A 23765-nucleotide genomic window follows, 5' to 3' on the forward strand; every position below is an offset into this window, starting at 1 on the left:
ACTTGCCTATCAAGAGGAGTTTCAGCTTATTGAAATTTCAGCTTACAGCTGCACAGTATGTTCAAACTCAAGCTACATATAAATATGTTCTATGTTAGTTTAAGACTTTTGAGCCTGTTTACTATAGAAAAGTTGTTCTGTGCTGCGCTAACTTCAGTGAAACAAGCTAATTATAAGTTTGATGTCATATGGCTAAAAAAATACATGTTTATTCCTTCCGTATTTCATGATGCTTACTTTCTCAACCACATTTGCAGAACCACATGCATAATGTGTTTTCTGGGCCTGGGCCTCACTGGATAAAGTCATGTTCTTTATTGTGCAATTTGTAATTAAAAAGTTGAACCTTGTGCAAAATCTTTGGGACCTTGTGGATACAAGTAGGCTGTTTGTGCTGCCTGTAAGTTTATCTTTCACTGAACAATAGCAGAATTGTATTTTTGCCAGAAAAAGAAATAAAGTAGGCACACTGACTATTTATTGTAAGTCAGTGAGTATATTGTAGAGAATGCGCCATGGTTCATTGTCTACATAAGTTGGAAACAAAAATGGGGGACAAATGAATGTTCAAAGCTGATTTGGAGAAATCATGAATCCTGTCTGAAAAAAGCAACTTGATTGTTTTTCTGTGGACTACCTGTTATAACAGTTGTTTAGTTGCTGACAGGCAGCTGTCTCCAGCCATGTGAAGGTAAATTCAGTAACCTGTTACTACTTATAGTTCAGTAGCACCTAAATTATGTAGCATTGTGCTATTTTATTGCAAAAATTACAATGAAGAAGTTCACTCTTGCCTGAAGAGTTTATAGTCCTGAAGAAAAACTATTTAATGCTTCTGTAAAAGGAGTGCACAGCAGGTCTCTGGCCATTACAAAGCCCCTTTGGAGTATTCGTTACTCTGAAAGAGCCTGTCCCATGCATGTCTTGTGTCCAGCAATGTTTCACTGATGTAAGGACAATCTATAAAGTCACTCTGTTTTCAGTTATTTCCTCTGTGTACACTATCAAGCTTTTGTCTTTGGAAAGAACTGGAAGTGTATAGATTTGGTGTGAAAGACAAACTGAAATTTCCTGCAGACACTCATTCTCAAACCCCCACTTAGAGACAGCATCTCCTCTGTACAGCATGTCCCTCAAGTCGTAAATAATGCTTTCAGCATACACTGACATAGGTTATTAGACCAGTAAGTCACTCTCTAAATTTCTGTCTTGTTCTAGAGCCCTACTAACAGCTGTACGTAATATGTACTAATGTGAGGCTAAAATCACGTACACCTTTATCAGAGATTTTAAAAAAGAGAGAGAGAGAAAAAAAAAAAATATATATATAAACCCAAATGCTCTGTTTGAAAAGAACCCACATCGGGTGGTGGGGTGAGGAATGTAGCAGTCTACCTCTGTGAAACATCCCATTTTGATTTTTCCAGCTGTTTGCAGAACACTACTATTTCCTGTTCCTCTCCTGATAACATAAATTGCAAAAGAGGTGGTTGGAGGGGACTGTTTCAGGAATAAGATTACAGAAGACTAAGCTTATCTGCAGACTCCTAATCTAATCCACTTTTAACCTGTGGTAAGAAACCAGTGAGAAGCAACTGTAAACAGGATGGGCGTTGAGAGGAAATACAGTAGTTTAAGTGCCTCAGGAGTCCCTGTCCATTGGTATTCTTGTAAAAGCTTTTATAACATGGAAAGCACCAATCATTACATTGTAAGTCAGAAAACTGCAAGATTCTGAATGGCAGCTTAACAGCAGGAATTTTTTGCACTTTTGGTAGAAGAGAACTGTGTGGGAGGACTGGGGCTTTTTGTGGAAGAGGATGTCTTTAAGGTGAAACATTTGGGAGAAAGGTATTACTGGTTCATCTGCAGTGGGCCCTATACTTCTGAACTGCCTCGAGTCCAGCATGAAGTCTCAGATAAAGTGGAGCACGTCTCTTTCACTAGCTTATCACAGTCAACGTTTTAAAAACAATATTCCAGTAACTTTAGATGCCAGTCAGACTGTGGAATAGCTTTTCAAAGGAACTGAACTGCTTTTCTTACTTAAGAAGCACTTGCAGGTGTTCATGCTGATTTCCAAAAATTAAGCCCCAAGTGCCAAATTCATAAAGTCAAAGATAAGTCTGGAAAATGTTGTCACAGGTATGACAACTGTTTGAATTACATTTTTATATGAGGTATCAAATAATGGTAGTGAAAGGACACCTTATCTACTGGCTGTCTTGAAAAAGCTATTCATCTTTACAGCCCTATTGAAAGATCTGCATCCTATGTGCAGTCCAAGATCAGTTTTCCCTGACTTCATTGGAAAATGTCTTTGTTTCTTAAAGAACATGGCCTTATAAATGAAAATGGGCATAGGTCTACAATATCAAATTGTTAAAAAGTTTAACTGTTGCTTGGCAGCACTTGCAAAGGGATTCCACGCTGCTTTTTTTTTTTTTTCAATGAGAGAAATGTGACACAATCAGATTTCAGTCAAGAAATCTTGATCGACAGTTCACACACTTCTTGTTTTCTTTGGTGGCTTTATCAGGTTGTGAACATATGCACCGGGAAATGTCACTGGGAGTAGGAGGGAAACTGAAATTGGCTGAGTTTTTCTTCCCCAGGGGAAGCAGAAATGAAAATATTGAAATAGTTCTGAGCTCCACAATTGCCCAGGAAGACTTTTTCCATAAGAAACATTGTGCATTGGAGCAAGAAGTTCCAGGATGGGAGTTTCTTTAGAGATGTGTGGGTTATTGATTGAGAATTAAGGACCCTGACGCTCTTTGTCACAAAACTGGAGTCAACACCCTGACTGTTCTGTAATTCACTGGCTTTGCAGCAAATCAGCTTTATACTATAGCTGAAAATCAATGAGTCTTCCTATAATTAATCATTGTTTCTACTTTATTAACAATGTTTTTAAAATTAAAAATAACAGACCAATATTTTTAAAGCAGTATTACTTCTCATTCTCTACAAGGAAAAACATTGCATAAATAATTTCTGAGAAAAAAATAAATATGTAATTCACTCTCTGAAAACAATACCTTTTCTCTCTAGGTTCTGGTCCCACATAAAATAATTGCAAAATCTATCAACATCACAAATTTCCATAGTTTATATGATTTCAGTATAAACTCTACATAGAAAATAAGAACAGCGACGAACTGTCTTCATCCCGATACCAGGCTTAGCACTTCTACAGGATATATACAGCATGTGACGATTCACTTTCTAATAATATTCTTTAATGTAAAAACACAAACATTAGTCTGAATGTTGAGAAGCTAAGTAAAGGAAAGTTGCTGTCAAACTAAAGACTTACCAAAGTTGCACATACCAAAGACTTTTCTGGAGGAATTCATGACTTTAAAATTAGCAGAGGCTCACTTTTAATGCAGAATCAGCAATTTACTCCCAGAACGTGGCTTGCACAGTCTTAGCACTACAAAGTGCGTGGCCAGATAATCCACACTCTACAGAATAGAAAATATAAATTGAGATATCTAAGATGATACTAAAGTCAACTGTGTTCTAGGAAATAAGGAATAATCAGTATCTTTTATGTTAAATTATGCACATTGTTAGCTGTTTACAGGACAAACGTCAGTGAGGTTATCTGGTTTGAGAGGAGCATCCATTTCATAAATCTACTCCACTTAGTAGAATTTGTTTAATTGTTCCTAAAACAAACCGTTGTCCCTAAAACAAATATGGTTTTAGTTGTCAAATCTCAGTTTTGAATCTGTTGCTCCTACAGTCTTTTAATTAAAAGTATGAAATAGATTTGTCACACTTCTACTTTTGTTTTGAGAACATGAGTGTCATATTTTGATTTTGTGTTTTAGAGGAAACAACTGGGGCATGAGGACATCTGCAGGATGTTAATTTCCCAGCAGTTTTACTTTAGTCACCATAACTGTTGAAATCCCTGCTATCACTAACTTTCTACAACTCATTCAGAGAGTGGTTAACTCTCCTGGTACTTCCCTAATTGCATGCTTGTCCTGCATCATGGCGCTTACAAAAGTGGGAGAGGGATCTCAGTGTTCTTTTCACATGAAGTGAGCAGAAAGACTTCTAACAAAGTGTGGTTGTCATCGTAACAGCTTCACTTTCCTCTGCCTTCCTACTTTTACAAGCCACATGACCTCACACGAATCTCCAAGGTGTACCTCTCCTCTCAGACTGAATTTAGGTGTTGCTACCTCCAGCTCGGTTTATCTCATTCTCTTATCAGACCATAACTGCTATAATCTGACAGATTTTTGACTATGTGAGCCTTTGACCCCAGCTTAGCAGAAGGAATTGGAACCTACTGCAGTCAGAACATCATGCTGTGGCCTGTGAGTGCCATTTGGTGTTTTGCAAAACATCCAGAGCTGCTAGGCTGTATCACTCAGAGCCACCTTCTAATAAGCATTTTCTAACTCATGCTGGTTAGATTTGCTGCTCCTGGCCCTGGAGAGACGGGGCTTTTTGTTCTTCTGAGGTCTGACAGTTTCTTTTCCAAAGTCCTTCAGCTCAGACTGGTTGTGGTAGCGAGTGTAGCGCTTGCATTTGCATGACGTGACAGCTCGGAATTTGTAAGTCCGAGTTTCTTCCTCGGGACAAGCCATCTGGATGCGCTGCGTGCGAGTGTGAGCAGGAATGCAGCGATAATCCAGGGCATTCTGACGCCACCACTTCCCTCTGCCAATAGAGTTGGGAAGGAGGTGTGACGGGACACACTGACCAGAGCAGACCAGTTCCTTGACAGGCTTGATGCTGCGGCAAGGCCCCTCTGTGACATAGCGGGTGGTTCGCATTTCTCTGCAGCTAAAGTCGGAAGCATCTGCAAACAAGAAATACATTAATTACTGACTACTTTCTTCCTCATCATTGAGAAAGCACTTTTCTGTTTCTGTAGCAGATATCTAGCTCTGAGCTAGACACAAGCCTAACACCTTGAATGGCAGATTTTGGGAAGCGTATCTCTAAATACTCACTCGTGCAGCTTCTGAATATTTGGCTACTCTAGTTACGAGACTCTTGAATAACAATGTACAAATTGATGAATAAAATCCTACTTTTGCCACTAATTAAATTCCATGTCAGTGTTGTGCAGGTGGGCAGTGGAGCTTCTGAAGTGTAACCCCAGCAGCAAGGGTTACTTCATTGGAAATCTTGATGGGATTCTCCTGGCTTCATTTACCTGTAGGCAAAACCTTCCCCCGTTGCTCTAGTTTCACTCTATTGACTTCAGAGGTTGACTCCAGATTTAAATGCTTTTGCAACAAAGAAAATGTTCCTTAAGTGATTTTTAACTAGCATAATGTGTTCCAGGTTAAGGAAATTAGCAGGTAACCACAATGCTAAGGAATTCCCTCTCTTCAGGCATTAGGTTTTCCAAGTTTACTGCTCTCTGTGATAATCCCACACGTCCCGCATAATTTCCTTCAGACAGCCAGAGGCATCTTCTGGCTGATTAGGAACCCTTACAGTGTTTTTTTTTTTAGCTTTTTGCTCAATGGATAGCTATAGGCAAATGAAACATTAGGAAATACAAGATTTTTTAGCATTAAGGATTTAGAAAAACTTTCCAATTGTAGGAACAGACCTTTTCCAAAGGCATCTCTTTCGCCAAGTGACATGCTTGGCTAATTGACCTGTTTTGAAGACACAGAATTTGATTTTTGAAGGTGTTTATCAAAGAATTTAATCTAGATAAACACGTTAATGTTCTTCTCTTAGTCAAAAGGATAGTTTTAACTGAGGGATGCTACTTGAGGTGGAAATCCTCAAAGGTCAGCTTACATATAGAAGGCTGTGTCTGTTAGGCCCATTCTCCTTGCTGTGCATAAGGTGGTTCCCTCCTTAGTACATCAAAAGAGAATTCTGACCCTGAGTCATTAGTGATAGAACAATATTTGTACAGACATTTTAATTTTGTTATTCCTGTGAAGTACAGAAACATGATTTTTAGTGCTCAGTTTATATTTATCAAAGTATAGCTAGCAAGATTTCATTTTTTAAAAGTTTTAAGGACTGCATTAACGAAATTAAATGAAATGATCCTTGTTATAATGCTCTGACAAAAATGCTGACAACTGAACTCCATGTGCATTTAGTTTAATCCTCTCAAGTTCCCTAAGCATTTTATGAAAATTATGTCTATGTAAAAAATAATGCTCTGAATCACGTGTACTGTACCACCATAGCACATAGGCAGATAGAGTTAAATATATAGGCATTTGCCTCAGCTATACAGGTTTATTTTCTGTTCATATATGTCCTGTCCTGTATGTGTGCAGGTTCCACATACTGCAAAATTATTCAGGGTCTGGTGCAACGTCATATGTCCTGGGAAAGTCTGGCCACTTTGGATCATCATTTTGATTCCTTGTGTTAAAGATGTTAAAATAAGTATGCAAGACCACCCATATCCAGTCTCCTTCACTCTCTCTTAAGTAAATGTCCTTTCCGCTTCAAAAAATATGCATATATCAGTGGGACAGATTCCCCCTAGCTGATGTCAGAGTAGTAAGAGGCTAAAAAATTAAGGTATTCAGATGTAACAACAAAACCAACCTGCCTTGACCTGCTAGTTGGTGGGGCTGCCTGTGAGAAGCAGAGTGCTCCCCCTTTAGGGATTTAAGACCCTTATAAAGTCGCACTCTCAAAAACATTACTTCTTTTTTTCTTTTAAAATATTGTTAACGCTATGGTTTTAAACGCTTTAAATGACAGCTGCAGCAGAAAACCACAATTGCTTTCCAGTTGTCCCCAGAAAAAGAAGGCTAGCTCAGATCTGCAATGCACAATAGTGGAAACTGTAAGTTTGACTTGTTGCTGTGTGCTTTTGGTAGCCAAATGTGTCAGTCTGGAGGACCAAGTTTGCCCAATTTGCCTCACAGAGCTTGTGTTTTGCATCATTGCTAGCATTAGACATTAGGCCAAATGCAGGGACAATATATTAAGAAGTATATCAGTGCCGTTAAAGTAGCCAAATCGATTCCAAGGTTGCACACCTCTGCAAAATAAAGTCCCCTCCAATTCATTTGGGCATGAATTCCCCTTGGGAGTGCTTTAACTGTTCACAACAGCTTTTTTTGGCTGCTGGAATCTGGCTGAAAATCTGGCTGTTGGCAAAGGACAGTGAGCAGCACACTTCCCTCATCTAGCTGAATGCAACCTCCATGTGCCTTTTTTGCTGTCTTAGACATCACTAGTGTGACTCTTTCTAAATATTAAGAATTTATATTATCTCCACTGTCAACCCATTGCCCCATCCTAACATCAAAGAGAGAAAGATGACGTGATATTTCCTCACAGTTCCTGCAAGAACAAATCACAGAGAAATTTAAGTAATATCTTCTACAGGTTTTATGTATTGGAATTGTGTCTGCAGAGAGCAGCTGGGCAGAATAGGAATGCATCTTGCAGTACCTAAGTATTGTTCAATAGATAGACCACATTTTTCATCAGGAAACTCCAGTATATCCTTCCTAATGTTTACATTCATACTTCTTCAACAGTAGCTGTAGCTCCCTATCACTTACAGCATTAGGTCCACACCTAAAGGTTTTAATAAATAAACATATTATGATAACAATTATTCTTTTACAAACTGTTTGTTAGGGTCCAAAACAACAATAATGACGTTATTTTTCTTACCGTTAGGGTCTGGAGCTTGTTGTATGTGTCTTCCTCCATGCTTTGCTTGGTTCATTGTGTTGTTGTCGCTGAAAGTCTGCTCCATCGGTGTTTCTGTATTTTCAGTGATCTCAGGAATGATTTCTGTAGCATCATTTTTAAACATCTGCCACCCTTCCACAGATCGAAATGCAATTTGTATCAAGACACAGACAGAGCACACAGCCCAAGAGATCTGCATGGTGGCAGCTCACAGATCAGCTTTTCAGCACCCTGACTGTCTCAGATCCCAGGCAAAGGCACATTGTTCCCCTTTTTAAAATCCTTTTTAGAACCAAGCCAGCCAATGACTACACAAAGTGGGAAGGGCCAGACAGCAACTCATTCATCTCAGCTTTTGTCAGTGTAAAGTAAAATGAGTGTGTGGGGGTGGGTTAGTGACAATATTCTACAACTACTATGTCAAAAACTTCTCATATGCGCTTCATTTTTGTGCCTGGCAACAATGGTGATTGACAAGACTAGGATGAATTGCAACCTGACAAGTCTTTCTGCAGTTTTTTTCTAAGAATGGTATAATTAAAACCTGCTTCTACCTCCATATTTGAATCTTTGGCTATTGTCTTTTCCAAAGGTTTTTTCAGACTTTTTATTTTTACTGTTGTTATTCCTCTCCCCCCTGCCCTGCCCCTGGTATAAAGTAAGCAAATCTAGAAACTGGCATCATACACTGAGCCTGAATCCTTTGCTGCTGCTTTCTGGACTTAGACTTCTGTCCCGATGTGCTTGCATTGCAACACTATACTATGAAGGCATGCACATATAAACCAGTTCCTGAAATCAGTTCTGTCACTTGTAACCTCTGGTGCTCACTATGCACCCCCCTCTGCCCACACGTGGGCCAAGGGGTGTTCTTTTACGTATCCAGGCCCTAAGATATGCATGTGCAATTTAAGCTTATCTGTGGACAATGGCTCATAATTTACACACTGCCCAGGAATTCAGTTTCTGACATGTTCAAGAACTTGTTTGCTTCTCAAACTGTTTTAAGATGCTGCTAAGCCTCCTTTGCCCAAGCAACTTCTGTCTCATAAGAATTTTGCTGAGTCACATGCTACCTTGTGAATATATCAGTCTGAATGCTATGATGTGATCTCCTCCAAGTAGCCAAGAATAAATGGAATCTTAGTATTCTCCCACCAGAGACCAGCAAATGCACTGATAAATCATTCTGGGGGCTTGCCTTTTTCAGTGGTAAGGCAAGAATATATTCGATTCACACAACAGCATTGTTCAGGGATGGAATGATGACTATCTAGTGAAGAATAACAAGCCTACAGCTCCATCTGGTGAGTCAGCTAGCCAGCGACCTTGGCATACTGGAATTAAAATTAAAAAAAAAAAAACCAAACAAACCCAAACCAACACTTAAATGATTTCCTGGATTTGCAGAATAGAAGAAATGAATAGGATACTAATTCTCACGAACAAATCCTTAGAAGATACCTCTCAAGCCTGTTCTATTTTCAGTTGTACTCATTGGCAAAGCCCAGAAAGTAATTTTAGAAGAAACCTCTGTGCTATACTAAGTGAGATTCCATTAGACAGTCCCTCTGTGCTAAAAACATTATAGTAAACTAGCAGAACTAATCTTAAAAAAGAAGGAAAAAAAGTCCTGCTTCTAGTTCTGGCATCAGAGATTTAATTAGTTCTGCACAACAGAAGACAGCTCAATGAAAATATTTAAATGATGAAAACAAACATTGCAAATATCCTTTCTGCTGTTCTCCTTTGCTCAGGAGGAGGAAGATATATTTGACACAAGTTTGTGTTTCAACTCAGAGAGCATGCAGTGTTCTTATACACGGTGCTTTTCATCTTCAAAACCTTTTATGAAGATTAATTAATTCTCACATCACCAAGAGAGGTAAGCCAGGCATACTGATCTTATAGGAGAAAAAAGTGTCCAATACTAACACACGCTCAACATGCAAAAATGGAATTACAATACGACATATTGTGGCTGCTAGTCCTGCATTCAGATGTTATTAATTCTAAGTTTGAAATAACTTCATGAAACGTTCACTTTTCAGCAGTGACATATTGCAACATTCTCTCATGAAGTGTTTTCTGGCAGCACCTATGGTTCAGAGTAGCATGCTAGATATAGCACTTGTTGTCAACATTGTAATCTCAGCTACAGGACCAAAGGATGAAGAAAGCACTCAGAAAATGTTATTTTTTCTTTGAATCTTAATTTTTAGTTACAAACTTCTCTCCTGTGCTTACACAGTGGCTGAGAAAGATTTAGTTCAGCATGAGTAAAAGGTGAATTTAGTTTTACATATATCATTGTTTTATCTATCTGGACTTTCCTCTTTGTTCCTTGCTATAAAATGCTGATAGCTTCTTGCCTCCACTCTTTCCCCCTCTCCAGCTTCACTAGCTCTTTAAGTACAAAAAACCCAAGCTATTGCTTTTTCTTTCATTATGCTGGATTTGACCTGGTAGGTATCTTTGATCTACGATAGATGCATATTTTACAGACACCATCCCTTCTCCAGAGTGCTACCTACACAAAGAGTACCATACTGCTATTCAGGACAAACACATTAATGTAAATCCAGATCACACTATTTTAGCTATAACCAAGAGGTTTCAACTCCAAAAATGTAGTGTTGCTATTTGCAACAAATAGCTGTTTTAAAAAATACCATACCCAATTAGCTTGCTTGTAAGGAACATCTCACAGCAAAGGGCAGGTGTGCAGTAACTTCAGAAGAATAAAAAGGTGTATTTCTTCCAGTACTTTCTCAATTTCATATTACATGGAAAGAAAGCTCTCATTCCCGTTTTTATACAATCTTTCCTTCTACAGCATATCATTATGGATTAGAGGCATACAAGCTCTTCTTGGCCAGCTAAAATAGGCAGAGGAATTTGCAATTACTGTACTTAAACAGCAAGATAAGACTAAAAGAGGAAGGGTATGATCTGTTAACGGAGCAGTGATCTGACATTCTAACTATTTTTAGCCTACTCTAAAAGCAGAGCTAGAAATGGTTTCATTACTGAGTCACTTATCAGTAACTCAAAATAGGATATACCATCTTAAAGCTCAATTTTTAAAATCATTTAATAGCACTGTCTTATTTATTCCTCTCCACCCTCATATTATAAAACATTTGTTAAAGCAATTTTGTTATACTGAGATAAAGAATACCACTGAAGTTACCACTAGAAGTGAGCAGTGTCCTATGAAGTAAAAGAACATCTCTAATATAAGAACAAATTCCTGTATGTCTTGATACTGACATATACAAAAACATCACCATAAGGTAAACGGACTCAATTTTAATAAACCATTCTGGTTTTAATCTGACAACTATTAGCCTTCTTACAATCTATGGAACAGTAACAAAAATCTAATGCCTGATAGTTTCTTAACTCTTTAATGGATTGGAATTTTTGAGTTCCAAGTAACAGGTTAAAGACAAAGTGCATGCACATAAAACTCCATTCTTTTTTTTTTTTTTTTTCTTTTAGTGCAGATAGGTGTTATGAATACATGGTGTGAGACGAGATAGGAAAAAAAAAATCTATGCTCATAGTAAAAATTTTAAAAGGATGATTTATAAAGGTTGCAGCATGAAAAAGTCAGTATAGTAGAAAAGATAAGGCCAGTATTCCTATTCCCCAAGTTACACAGCATGAAATTAGTAACTAGGAATTTTGAAGAAGCAATCAATTTAATACTGATATAACGGGAGAAAGCAAACAGGTATGTAATTAGCCAATGAAATTGACTACTGCTCGTTATTACTGAACCATACTGATTCTAAACAAGCACTAAATACTGACTGACTGTAGGGAGGTGAAAGGAAACACTATGTAGAGTGTTCCCCAGTTGTCCCTTTAAAGGACACAAAAGAGAAATGGCTACTTGATTCAGCAGTTCCCATCCTGTATAAGGAAAGAGAAATAAGCCTGGTCTTCAACAAGGATAATCACCGCTGCAGTTCTAATTTCAAGAAAGTTATCTAGCTACACAGAACTCCCCACCACCACTCACACTCCCCCCAAACCACCCAAACCCAACAACTAGAAGTAAAATAATGTATGGCCTTTGTGATTTTTGATTAGTGAACTGAATATACAAAACTAGATCTGGGCTTACACGTGTTACTAATACAACAGTGTTCCTGTTTAAAATAGTGTTAAGATTTTCAATCTAAAACTACATTAAAGCACAGATAAAAAGGGAACACATACATCTCAGGTTCTGTTAGTGTAACCAACAAATCTGAGTTTGCAGTGGGAGATCCTTTGCGTTAATACAGTGCTATAACTCACAGGTACACATTTACACACTAAGTTAGGCATACTGTAAACAAAGCTCCCTCTCCCAACATTGCAATGACTCATTTCATCTGTATGTCAAACAGAATCAAGATATCATTTATTTTAACAGAAAGGAAATGTTTCTTATTTCACGTGGTACGTAACAATGCTCATTTCTATTTAATGATACCATGCTCATTTCTATTTAATGATACCATGCAAGCAATCCAAGAAGTCAAGAGTGTACTTCTGCAAACTGCTTTGTAAGCACACCTGTGCTGCCCTACTGTAATTAATCTGCATATGTGCTCATTCCATTCTATGTTAATAAACAGTGATAGTAAAGAAGGGAGAGAGACACTGTAATTCAACACAAGCCTCAGGAGCCATTATATTCTGATACTTAGGACTTTATCATACATCCAGCACAAGCATTCCTAAATACAGACATTATTTCTTCCTTGCTCAAGTTTTTTCCTCAACATTTGCTCTTGACATTTTTTTCTAGTATGACTTCAAAACAAAAAATAAGAGATTTAATATCAGACTATTTCATGTCAATCATAACAGCAAGAGGTACAAATATTCTTGGAAATACAGTGTGCATCAAGATTGGGCTCTGAATGGCTTTACTACCACACACTGTGTATTGCATAAATCCACACTAAACACAACACTGCATACACTTAATTTTACAAGTGAGTGCGTCTGTGCATTTGTATATATGCGTTTCCATTCCTTGAAGCTCCTGCACTCAAACTTTTAGGCACCTGTGTGCATGAAAAAAGAAGCTTTAGAAAATACAGTACTTCAATTAAGAGTGCGTGAAGAGATGTGTTGGGGCTCTCAGAAAATGGTGCTCTGGTGGGATACAAGACAAGCCTTAAATGAATCACACTCAATGTCAATGCAAACCACCTATGCTACAGAGTCTGCAAGGGGCTCTGAAATACATGTGAAAACAGCTGTTATCACTGGAGTTACCCCTCTAAAAACACCTCTTTATTGCAACAGCTCCAAACAGTGACACAGTTTTGTGCCGTCTTGAAAGACAGACACAGAGTTCAAGAAAGATACTTTCAGTAGACAAGAGCAGAAATTCTGTCTCTCTCACATTATGTGATTTAGCTTGGTGGTTGGGGTTTGGGAATCTAAAGCACCTAAGACATCCTCTGATGGTTTGAGAAACTTCAAAAAATACTACAGTGCTCTGTTCTAGGGCTTGAGTTTACCCTCCTTCACTAATTGCTCATTGAGCTGGCAAAGCTGCCTTAGAAAGCCATCATTGGGGCCAATCTCTCGCTTCTGACGGACAGTGCTCAATGCAGACTTGACATCCATATTCTGGCGAAGCATGAGGTAGGCGATGACCAGTGTAGGAGAACGGCTGTAGCCCTCACGGCAATGCACAAACACTTGTCCTGCAGGGAAGACAGGTCATAATTTGGGTTATACTGGAACATGTGTTTGAAAAACAACGTGAAATAGCTAGAATATAAAGCGTAACAATATTAGTCCTTCAGCAGCTTGAGAACTGTAAATTCTGAATGCTACAGAAGACACGTGGAACTTGGAAGAAAGGTGCTATCGCTCTGTTAGTAGCTACACAGGCTGTTGTGGTTAGGTATCAAAAGTTCACACTAAAACATATTTGCTACTATATTACAAAGAATCAAACTGTGTCTATTTACTACACTTCTCCAGTCTTTTGTGGTTTAGAATAAGCCTTGACCCTAAAGATGACCAGTACCAAAGAGCACAAATAAATGATGCAAAGTTTAGAATACACTGAAGACAGAAATATGCTGTTTGTCATATATTGCATATCTTCAAAGATATCTAGCCTTTTTGCTGCATTGCTGCCAATTCCTATGGGAACTCCATGTTGGATCATACCTGGCTAATTCTCTGGCTACGAAGCCACATTAACACGCAAGTAAATGAAACTGCTGACTGTGCAGCAACAAGAACCTGAAACATCTAATCACACCTATGCTAGCACCGATAAAATGCTTCCAGCTAACTGATTAGAGAACTCATTCTACATATTTGTTGGGTTGTATTGGGTTTGCGTGGCAAAGTTTCGGTAACAGGAAGGGCTACAGGGGTGGCTTCTGTGAGAAGATGCCAGAAGCTTCCCCCATGTCTGATAGAGCTAGTGCCAGCCCGCTCCAAGACGGACCTGCCGCTGGGCAAAGCTGAGCCCATCAGCGATGATGGTAGTGCCTCTGTGGTAACATATTTAAGAAGGGGGGGGAAAGACGTGCTGCACAACAGCAGCAGGGAGAGAGGATTGAGAATATGTGAAAGAAACAACTCTGCAGATGCCAAGGTCAGTGAAGATGGAGGGCAAGGAGGTAGTCCAGGCACTGGAGCAGAGATTCCCCTGCAGCCCGTGCTGAAGACAAATGGTGAGGCAGGCACAGCTCATGGAGGTTAATGGTGGAGCAGCTATTCACCTGCAGCCCATGGAGGACCCCACACTGGAGCAGGTGGATGCGCCCGAAGGAGGCTGTGACCCTGTGGGAAGCCTGTGCTGGAGCAGGCTCCTGGCAGGACCTGTGACCCTGTGGAGAGAGAAGCCCACACTGGAGCAGGTTTGCTGGCAGGACTCGTGACCCCATGGGGGACCCACGCTAGAGCAGTCTGTTCCTGAAGGACTGCACCCCATGGAAAGGACCCATGCTGGAGCAGTTCATGAAGAACTGCAGCCCATGGGAAGGACCCATGCTGGAGAAGTTTATGGAGGACCATCTCCCATGGGTAGGATGCCACCCTGGAGCAGGGGAAGAGAGTGAGGAGGAAGGAGCGGCAAAGACAATGTGTGATGAACTGACCACAACCCCCACTCCCTGTCCCCTTGTGCCGCTCGGGGGGAGGAGGTAGAGTTGCTCTCTACAACTACCTGAAAGGAGGCTGTAGCACGGTGGGGGTTGGCCTCTTCTCCCAGGCAACTAGCGACAGGACTAGAGGACATAGCCTCAAGCTGCGCCAGGGGAGGTTCAGGTTAGACATTAGGAAAAATTTCTTCACAGAAAGGGTTATTAGGCATTGGAATGGGCTACCCAGGGACATGGTGGAGTCACCATCCCTGGAGGTATTTAAGAAAAGACTGTATGTAGCACTTAGTGCCATGGTCTAGTTGACACAGTGGTGTTAGGTCAAAGGTGGGACTCGATGATCCCAGAGGTCTCTTCCAACCTAGTCGATTCTGTGATTCTGTGAAAACTGGAAGTGAAGTTGAACCTGGGAAGACGGTAGGAGTGGGGGTAAGGTGTTTTAAGATTTGGTTTTATTTCTCATTATCCTACTCTGCTTTGATTGGTAACAAATTAAATTAATTTCCCCAAGTCAAGTCTGTTTTGCCTGTGACGGTAATTGCTGAGTGATCTCCCTGTCCTTATTTTGGCCCACAAGCCTTCTGTCATATTTTTCTCCACCTGTCCAGCTGAGGAGGGGGAGTGATACAGTGGCTTAGTGGCCAGGTGGACCTGGCATCCAGCCAAGGTCAGATCACCACACGGGTAAATCCTGTAGGTAGGTATCCAACAATAATAAAGCAGGCCACTGCTCCCTTTGAGAAATCTAACTCCATTTTACTGCTGCTCAGCTGCTTCCTCTTTGACCTGCTTTTCCAGACACAAAAATTTTCCCTTCCAAAATGCAGTGGGAAATATGGCCCCAGGCTACTCTCCAGAGTAAATTTTTTTCTGAGATGAGAACAGATGAACCATACACACACATTTTATCATAACCACAATTTGCTTTGAACCCTAGCAACAGAAAGCCTGTTACCACATTTGCCTTGAAGCTGCAGAGGCTTCTCAGCTCAAGGTAAATCTCTAATCAGTTGCAAGTTAAACCAGCTAAACCAATTCATTCTCAACATTTCTTGAGAGCCTGTAGCCATAAATCAGCAAGATTTAGAGATTCTTGATCATATATGTGGAAGAGAATTGACCTCCCCTCTGCAAATGATCAGAAGCAAAAGGGTTTCCAGCTTCCTGTCAAAGGCAGTGTCTTAAGGGCTGCCTTCCAGAACTTCATGCAACTACAACGCTAAAATGAAATTGAAGGAAAATAGTGCTGCATTCCTCTTCACTGTCCTTACTCTACACTTCAATGTCAAACAAAACTATTAAATTTCAGTAGTGAGTTAATCTTAAAACTGGCTCCAGCATCACCCAGCTACAAAGTTCCTCTCTGTTTACCACAGTAAGAAAACAGTGGCAGGCATGTGGTAGACAATACTAAGACTGAAATAATCAGCAAATAGAACTGCTACTGTAAATTCAGATTGACTCTGCAACTGTTTAGATCAAACTGAATAGGGACAGTCATGGTGCAGCTGGCACTGTTAAACTCTTCTTTCCTACTGCAACCTGCTTCAGTGAGTCACAATGCTAACTGGAAGAGCCACATTTCAATTTTTAGAATTTTTCATACTTCAAAGTAGAGGTAAAATTTCTTTCCATCTGTCAAAACCACATCACAGCTCTAGTAATCCTTTTGCCCATTTCAGAGAAAGAACTTCTAGAATTGTAGTTGTTCTCAACCCTTCTTTTTCATGTTCAGTTATGAAGCAAGAAAGAAATTAAGCATGTGTGGACATCACTGGTATGCTGAAATAGTCAGAAAACAACAAACACCGTCTGGCCCACTGCACTATGTCCTAGGACTTCTTCTCCACACTGTAGAGAAATGTGGCAATCAACAATGTCGAAAATATAATCTCCAGCCTTCCCACAATCCTAGGGAATAAAGAGGTAGTCATGACATAAAATAAATTAATGGCTTAATGTAATAAAAATTGTAAGGCCACAGTCTCTATCCTTACCATACATTTGGAAAAAACCCCCATATAACAGGTTGTGTGGGTACTCTTCAGCAATGCATTACTTGTATCACTTCTGCCTTTAATTTATAATTTCTAGTGTCCTAAAATAACTTAGATCCTGAACTTATTTTGATTTTTTAATGTGATTTACCACTTCTAAGGAAAAATAAGAACATATCTTCCCAGAAAGGCACTATTATAGGATGCAGCAGCTTTTTCACTTTTCAAAGTCACCCCTACAGTGACAGACTTCCATTTGCCATATACTGGAGACCTACAGAAGATTAAGATGTCTCATTGTGTATTCTGATGTCTTTGATCCAGAGCCTTGATCTGAATTCCTGACTTTGTTGCTCAGCTGAGCAAAGAACCATTTTAAACAGTAAAACAAATTGCTAAGAAACATACGCAGTGCACAGAAAACATAGTAGAAAGATATTTCAGTTTGCCTTACCATCCTTCTGGGAAAGTGCTTTCTCAATAAAATCAGCTGCCTCCTCAAAATAGCGACTGAGGTTAAATTCTTGTGTATCGTTAGCTTTAATGCCATGGTATCTGATGCCTGTGCCTTCATAAAACTCTGCATTAGTGTTCACATGCATGAATGACTTCCCCTCTGCTGCATTCAGAACATGGGTTATCCCCAGACGCTGCAGCCTCATAATGTTCTTGGCTATGAACCTGTATGATAAAAAGTGTCAAGAAAACGATTAGAACTTGGTGAATCATCTCAGTATTTATGATGTCCCCAGAAGGTATTGATAACCAAAACCTTTGATTTTTCTGTTAATAGATGCTAAATATACTGTGCCCAGAAGTGAATTAGCTATAGATTATAAATTCACAGATATATTTAGAGCCATGGTCACTACTTGTGCATGAGAGAACGCTACTTTCTTGGCTGACAACCGCGCAGAGCACACATGAAACTTAAATCTGTTAGACCCTACTATGGCATAAAATTATGACTCTTTCCAAACATAAAATTCTGACCAAAGTAAGAAAATACCGGAGATAACAGAAAGCCCAGGCAAGACACTTCCAAGATTAACCGTTATCTACATAAGATAATTTAAAAAACAGTTCTAAAAAGCCTCTACTGCCGGCTACCAGTGTTGCAGGGCTAGGTAAGCAGTACTTGCTACTCTAGCAGACAGTCCAGACAAACATACGTTTTATTTCAGGGGGCAATTTTAACCACTGTGAAACAGCACTGGCTCCTTCTCAGGCCACAGGAAGAGAGAAAGTAACTATGAGTAAATGTTCCTGCATCTTCAAAGGTCTCATCTGCAGACTCCAATGAGGTGTAGTCCTCTGTCCCTGTGCTATTCAACATCTTTGAAGTCATGGAAAGATCTGGCAAGGCTATCCAAAGGCCAGCAATCCAGCGATACAATTCAGACTTTGTCACTTAGTGTTTTCATCATAAGTATGTAAATTTTAGTGTCTTAGTTGAAATTGATATCTGAACGGAAAAGAATCCAGATGAGTGATGTTTAAGATGCTGAAGTGCTTAAGAAAGCATTCAGTACTTTTAGGTCAGCTAAGCCCTTTCCAGCTCCTCAGTTCTATCAAATAATTGTAGCAAAACCACGTGCTTTGATCTAAAAGAGCACCCTACCCTATTACTGAACAATTGAGCAGGATGATACGTAACAGTCATGCCTTTCAGGCTTGATGATGACAATTAATTAGGTCCACTAATAATGCCATAAACTCTGATAGAAGCTCCAGGTTGTACAATGGCAAACAATCCATCTGCTTAGCAACACAACTTATCATGCACAAATCTCTACTTGTGCACTTGAATGCAATCTATAGTAAGAGCAGATAACCATTAAATAATATGAGGAGACCATTAACTCCTTTTTGTCATAAAACCACTACTTTTCATTCTGAGCCTGATTATTTCTGTATATCAGTCCCAATATTTGCTTCACTTTCCTGGGAAGGAAAAAAACCATGTGTTTTATCACACCATGTGGTCTCCTAGTAAAATCTGACCTCACTGGTCAATATTAGCAGAATGTGACAGAAGGCTTTAGTTGAAAGATAACTCAGTTCCTGCACACTTTGTGAAAAGAGGTAGCCTAAACAGACATAAATCCCTTTATTGTTTTTAAAGGCAGCTTTCACTATGTGTCTAACTGGAAGTGGAAACAGAAATATTTTAGAAAAATCTCCCTACGGCTCAAGTCATAAATTGCAAATACAAGGAGTCTTAATATTAAGCTGAGCTCCAGATAAGCATTTGTACAGTATCTTTTTGGACAAGTTTCTAAGAGATAGCAATGCACCTAAGAGTTTTGGCTGGACACTTAGCTATTCTAAAAAAGTTAAATACCCAAATTAGTTGGTTTATATCTATATGAATCTCTGAGTGCATTCACTCACAATTTTCATGTAATCCAAGGCTATATGAACATCTAGAGTGTACTTTTTCTCCTAATGACTGTTCACCCCTTAAATTGTAGTTTATGAAGATGAATCCTCATGCATGAGAGAAGCTTCTACCTTTTCTGCTGTCTGTGCCGAACAACTATGGCAATGAGCCACATATTTGTAAAGACTTCATTACCCAAACAAATGTTTACAGATTTTCCATCTGGCAGGACACCATCTGTGCCAGGAGACAAGTATCAGTGCCTGGGGAATTCTGCTTGCAACACAAAAGTAAATCCTACAGTGCAGGCCAAAGCAAAAACTGTTAATTCAGCTGTGAATTCCTGTGCTTAGTGGGGTGGGTATATGGTTTCAGTAACAGTATATAGATCAGTATATATCTGATAGTGGTGAGGATCAATATGAACTCATGTGCTGGAATCGTGGTTGAATCTGGCAACACAGACTGGCTTCCCTGGAGGCAAACTCATTCCCAGTGAATGATGTTTGCAAATTTAATAGATTATTTTCTAACACAGCTAGAGATGAAAAAGAGAGTATTTGTATCCCTTTCTTCCTCCCTTTCCAAACAGTCCTTGGCTCTCTCCCATCCTTAACATTTCATTCCAGCTGCATCATGTTCAATGTTGAAATGCTAGCTCCTACAAATAGCAGGGAGATGCTAACATCAGCTTCTTGTATTTCCCTTAAGAAAAATCACAGAAACTTGTCTGTTCTCAATATGGAAGACTGAGAGTTCCTCGTCCTGTGAGTAACACTGGTAAGATGTGTCTCTTTTGAACAGAGATGAACAATTTTACCAGCCACAAAACACAGGTATTGGAGAACCATGCATCAGCAATTACGGGTACATGAGGCTACAAAGCATTGCCATATGGGGTTATAAGCAAATAGACCAAGTCCTTAATGGCAAAAAAAGCCAGCACATTAATACATTTTAAGTTCCACTGTTATGTTCATGCAAAATTGTTTCCTCACCACTTCTTCCCTTACAGTCACTAAATTTAATATTAATTTGGGGAGAATGCCTTTCATACCCCTTACAACACACCTGCACTTCTAGCACATTAAGAACAAAGAACTGCTTCATGGGTTACCCACACACATTAAAGCAGACAGAAAACTCAGACTGGTTATTTGTAACCAGAACCTAAAGATGCATTCTGTCCAACTGTCCCGGTCACCGATTAAGATGTTACACTGAAACACATCTTGACTTGTACAGAAATAGAAAATTATTTGTACTTCCAGTGTATCCTGAATTCTTATTTTATTATTGCTTGAAAAACATATAATTGTGCTAGTCTGTCACCTCTATAATCTTGTTTTAGTGATACTACATTTTTACTCATCTTCACAATTCTTGTCTAATCTTCTTGAGAGGTTAGAACTGTCTACTGTGATATGCAAAACCATTATTTTCAAAATATTTTATCATTTTATCTCTGTGTTTTCAATAATTATGACTTTCATGTATTGCATGTAAGATCTAGTACTTTGGCTCTGCCTGTAACTTGAAGTCTTTTCACAGGTAAATTGCTGTTCTACACCACGACCCAATTTAATCCCATCCACCTGAATGTTTCTGCATTGTCATTTTATCTAAAGATGAGTTGCTCATAAGGAGAGACAGCAGCACCCCATGCAAAATATTCTAAAAGGTTTCCAACAGAAGTTTCCGAATCTCACTCAGTCATTTTAGCTTTTTCGTGTGAGTTCCTGTTCAAATTCTATTGCTTTTATGCCACGTATTGGGATTCCAATCCCGCTCTGTTAAAACTCTACACGTGGCTACTCTGTGAATTCTTATAGTTATAAAATCTCTGCTGTGCGTAGTCATAAATGTTGCCCTATATTGCAGAAAGGTTTGATCCATTCAAGTCAAAGCAGAGAGTTGCATGTCAGATCAAATGACCGTGTTACTTTGTTCTCCTGCTATATTGCCTTCCCAGACTTTCCTGTAGCCCAATGTAAAGTGCTTCCAACGACTCCTCAGAGATTCAGTAAGGAGATTTGTGCAACAAAGGCCAAAACCGAGACACAAAGTGAGCGCCAATCAGATACACACTGCACCAAGATGCATTCCAAGCTCTGCGCAAATACAGGCCCCAAACAAAGCTATGGCTTATCTCTTGCACACAGTAGTAAAAGCTTTATTGATGCCTTGCACGCTGTTGGACCCACGCATGCAGAAAGCCTGAGAGGCTGAGTGCAAAGGAGGTTCACTTCCCCAGCAGTTCGTAGAAGGAGTCAAGTCAGAAAAACGGATCTCTTCAGCCTTATCTTTACAGAAGGAGAGTACAAAAGAAGGATATGTAGCTGGAAATGGCGTGAGAACAGATCTGCAGTTTCAAATTCTTTCAGAATGACAACTAATATAGCAAATGCTACTTACAATGCAGTATACCACAACCCCACTTGATACAAAAAATCCTCCTAAGAATTAGTATTATTTCCAGTTTGAGAATATCAAAGTTCATCCTGCTGACTGAATCTTAACAGACATTAATCCACTCAAATAGACCTCAGCATTATCTTAACTCTCTGTGGATGCTTCAAAGATATTATTGCCTACATAGTCTTGATAAATTAAGTAGGTTGTCTGTTCCCACTGTGAAATAGCTTTTTCAGCCCACAAAGTTATTTCTTACCTCTAGCTGTCCTCAATTTTTCAGCACCCTTTTAAAAACACTGACAGTAGAATTGCATGTTGTCAGTCCAACTAACAATTAAACTGTTCTTATGCTACAAACTGCACTGGTGCTCCAGATATCTTCATTTGTCAATTATTACATAAAAAGCCTTTCTCAGTGGTAAAGCTTTCCACTAGACAGACATTTTCCATCCTTCAACTTACACATGCATTCTCTGTTCCTAGACAACCTTGCATCTGAATGTATTAAAGTCCATACTGTATAATTAAAATAAATTACTGAAAAATGAAAACTACTCTCTAGTAGCTATCTTCGAGATATTTTTTAATCATTTACTGTGCAAATCACTTTGCAGGCTATGACTTCATTTCTTGTCGGTAACTGCTAAAAATATGAAGGAGAAGGTGGCTGCCAGATGTCAGATTAGCTATTGAGATAATAATTTCAGTCCTATCTCTAGACGCGCATGTCCTGCATCAACTAGCAGTGACAAACATCACTTGGTTTGGCTTAGGAGAAAGTTAATGAAAACCTATGGGTTTGACTTATATTTCTTTAGGAGTTACAAGCTTCAAATAAGAAGAGGGATCCAGTATACTACACATGTATCAAAAAGTCCCCAATTTCACACAGATAACGTGTACAAAGATGGACAAAAAGGGGAAAGAGATTCAGCAGGATATGATAGAATTGGAACAGTTAACTGAAATAATAATCTTGGTGCAAAGAGTAAACATCATACAACTGAGAAAAGAAGTGCTATTTGTGAACCCTGAACACTTTTCCCCATTTAAGGGCTTTCGTCATAGCCATACCTGTATCACTCTGTCTTCCATCATCTGCATGAATACTTAATTGAGTTTTTTTAGGGTTTAGAGTGCAGAAACATTGATTTGACCAATCACAGACATGGGTGGTGACTCCTGTTAAAGCCTTGCTTCCTTTAGGCCATTTTGCACATGGTTAAACTGAGATCTAATATCCATGTTGCTAATTTGCTTGCTCTTCATGTTCCAGCTTATTCCACTCATCTGGCACGTGGTTATTACACCGGCATTGTGATCAGGCTTCCGCAGATGATATTGTACATATATCTCATGGCCTCTTGTCTCTCCTCCCTCTTCTGTGTGGATGACCACAACTTCTTAGCAAGAGGAAGAAATATCAGGAGCAAAACCAAGCCCAGCACGGACACAACTGAGCAGGTGTGCTTCATTCCTAACCAACTTAACTAGTTTTAACCTTGTTTCAGCTCTATTTTAGCTTAGATTTGGGACTTTAACATGGTACTGAACATTTTAGCAGATACCATCTATAAGTCAGGCTGCTCAGGCCCTGCAGCCACAGGCCTCCGGGCTGCCAGTTCCCCTAAGCTCGAGGCCCTCGGGCTGCACAGCCCGGGCCAGGCCCCGGAGGGCCTCCCGGGGCTCGCAGCGATCCAGCAGATTCCGCCCTTGCGGCCTGACTTCCTCCAGCTCAAACTCCTGTTCAGGCGGCTACTGAGCGAACGCCCTGCGTCTCACAATGCTGCACGGCCTCGCAGTTCGCCTACCCCAACCTCTGCGCTCAAGCGCCTACGAGAACACCTCAGAGCTTACGAACGCGGGCCCCGCGCCTGCACCGCGGCCAGCCTCGCCTCTCGTCAGCCGCCCGCCTCGGCCCCTCTCCGGCGCACTCACGCGTTCCCCACGTGGATGCGCGGCACCACCTCGTTGCTGTGCGCGCTAGGGAGGCTGTAGCAGCCGCTCCCATTAGCGAGAAGGTCGTTCAGCTCCTCCACAGAGATACGGTAATCAGACATGGCCAGGCCCGAGCCGATCCCCGCCGGCCAGCCACAGGCCCCCTTGGCGCAGCAGCTCGGGCGCGGCCCGCTCCCGCCCCGCCCCGCCTGGCACCGGCCG

The 23765-nt window shown here is 40.1% G+C and overlaps 2 protein-coding genes across 4 annotated transcripts; both read right to left on the reverse strand.

Moving 5' to 3' along the window:
• Positions 1-2953: 2953 nt before the first annotated feature.
• Positions 2954-10891, reverse strand: SOST (sclerostin). The gene is made up of 2 exons (XM_068418875.1): positions 7651-10891; positions 2954-4828 (listed from the first exon to the last, which is right to left on the reverse strand). The coding sequence occupies exons 1-2, from the start codon at positions 7868-7870 to the stop codon at positions 4407-4409; spliced, it is 642 nt and encodes a 213-aa protein (XP_068274976.1). The 5' UTR covers positions 7871-10891; the 3' UTR covers positions 2954-4406.
• A 1445-nt stretch (positions 10892-12336) lies between these two features.
• On the reverse strand, positions 12337-23747 carry DUSP3 (dual specificity phosphatase 3). Of its 3 annotated transcripts, none has more exons than XM_068418872.1 (4): positions 23544-23747; positions 17262-17488; positions 14430-14537; positions 12337-13391 (listed from the first exon to the last, which is right to left on the reverse strand). In XM_068418872.1, the coding sequence occupies exons 1-4, from the start codon at positions 23663-23665 to the stop codon at positions 13186-13188; spliced, it is 663 nt and encodes a 220-aa protein (XP_068274973.1). In that variant the 5' UTR covers positions 23666-23747; the 3' UTR covers positions 12337-13185. The 3 variants fall into 3 exon arrangements, with proteins under 3 accessions (XP_068274973.1, XP_068274975.1, XP_068274974.1); XM_068418874.1 differs by lacking the exon at positions 23544-23747 and adding an exon at positions 22680-23520; XM_068418873.1 differs by lacking the exon at positions 14430-14537.
• Positions 23748-23765: the final 18 nt, after the last annotated feature.

This window comes from Nyctibius grandis, chromosome 26, assembly GCF_013368605.1.
Source record: "Nyctibius grandis isolate bNycGra1 chromosome 26, bNycGra1.pri, whole genome shotgun sequence".
In the NCBI taxonomy this organism is placed as follows: Eukaryota; Metazoa; Chordata; class Aves; order Nyctibiiformes; family Nyctibiidae; genus Nyctibius; species Nyctibius grandis.

What these genes read in the sequence shown, in the direction of transcription:
- SOST (XM_068418875.1), bottom strand. Translation starts at nt 7,870, where the DNA reads ATGCAGATCTCTTGGGCTGTGTGCTCTGTCTGTGTCTTGATACAAATT. An exon ending in ACAAGCTCCAGACCCTAACG is followed by an intron (nt 4,829 to 7,650) that starts GTAAGAAAAATA and finishes TCTTGTTTGCAG; the next exon opens with ATGCTTCCGACTTTAGCTGC.
- DUSP3 (XM_068418872.1), bottom strand. Translation starts at nt 23,665, where the DNA reads ATGTCTGATTACCGTATCTCTGTGGAGGAGCTGAACGACCTTCTCGCT. An exon ending in CGCATCCACGTGGGGAACGC is followed by an intron (nt 17,489 to 23,543) that starts GTGAGTGCGCCG and finishes TTTATCATACAG; the next exon opens with GTTCATAGCCAAGAACATTA. An exon ending in AGCACTTTCCCAGAAGGATG is followed by an intron (nt 14,538 to 17,261) that starts GTAAGGCAAACT and finishes CTCTCTCCACAG; the next exon opens with GGTCACAGGTCCTGCCAGGA.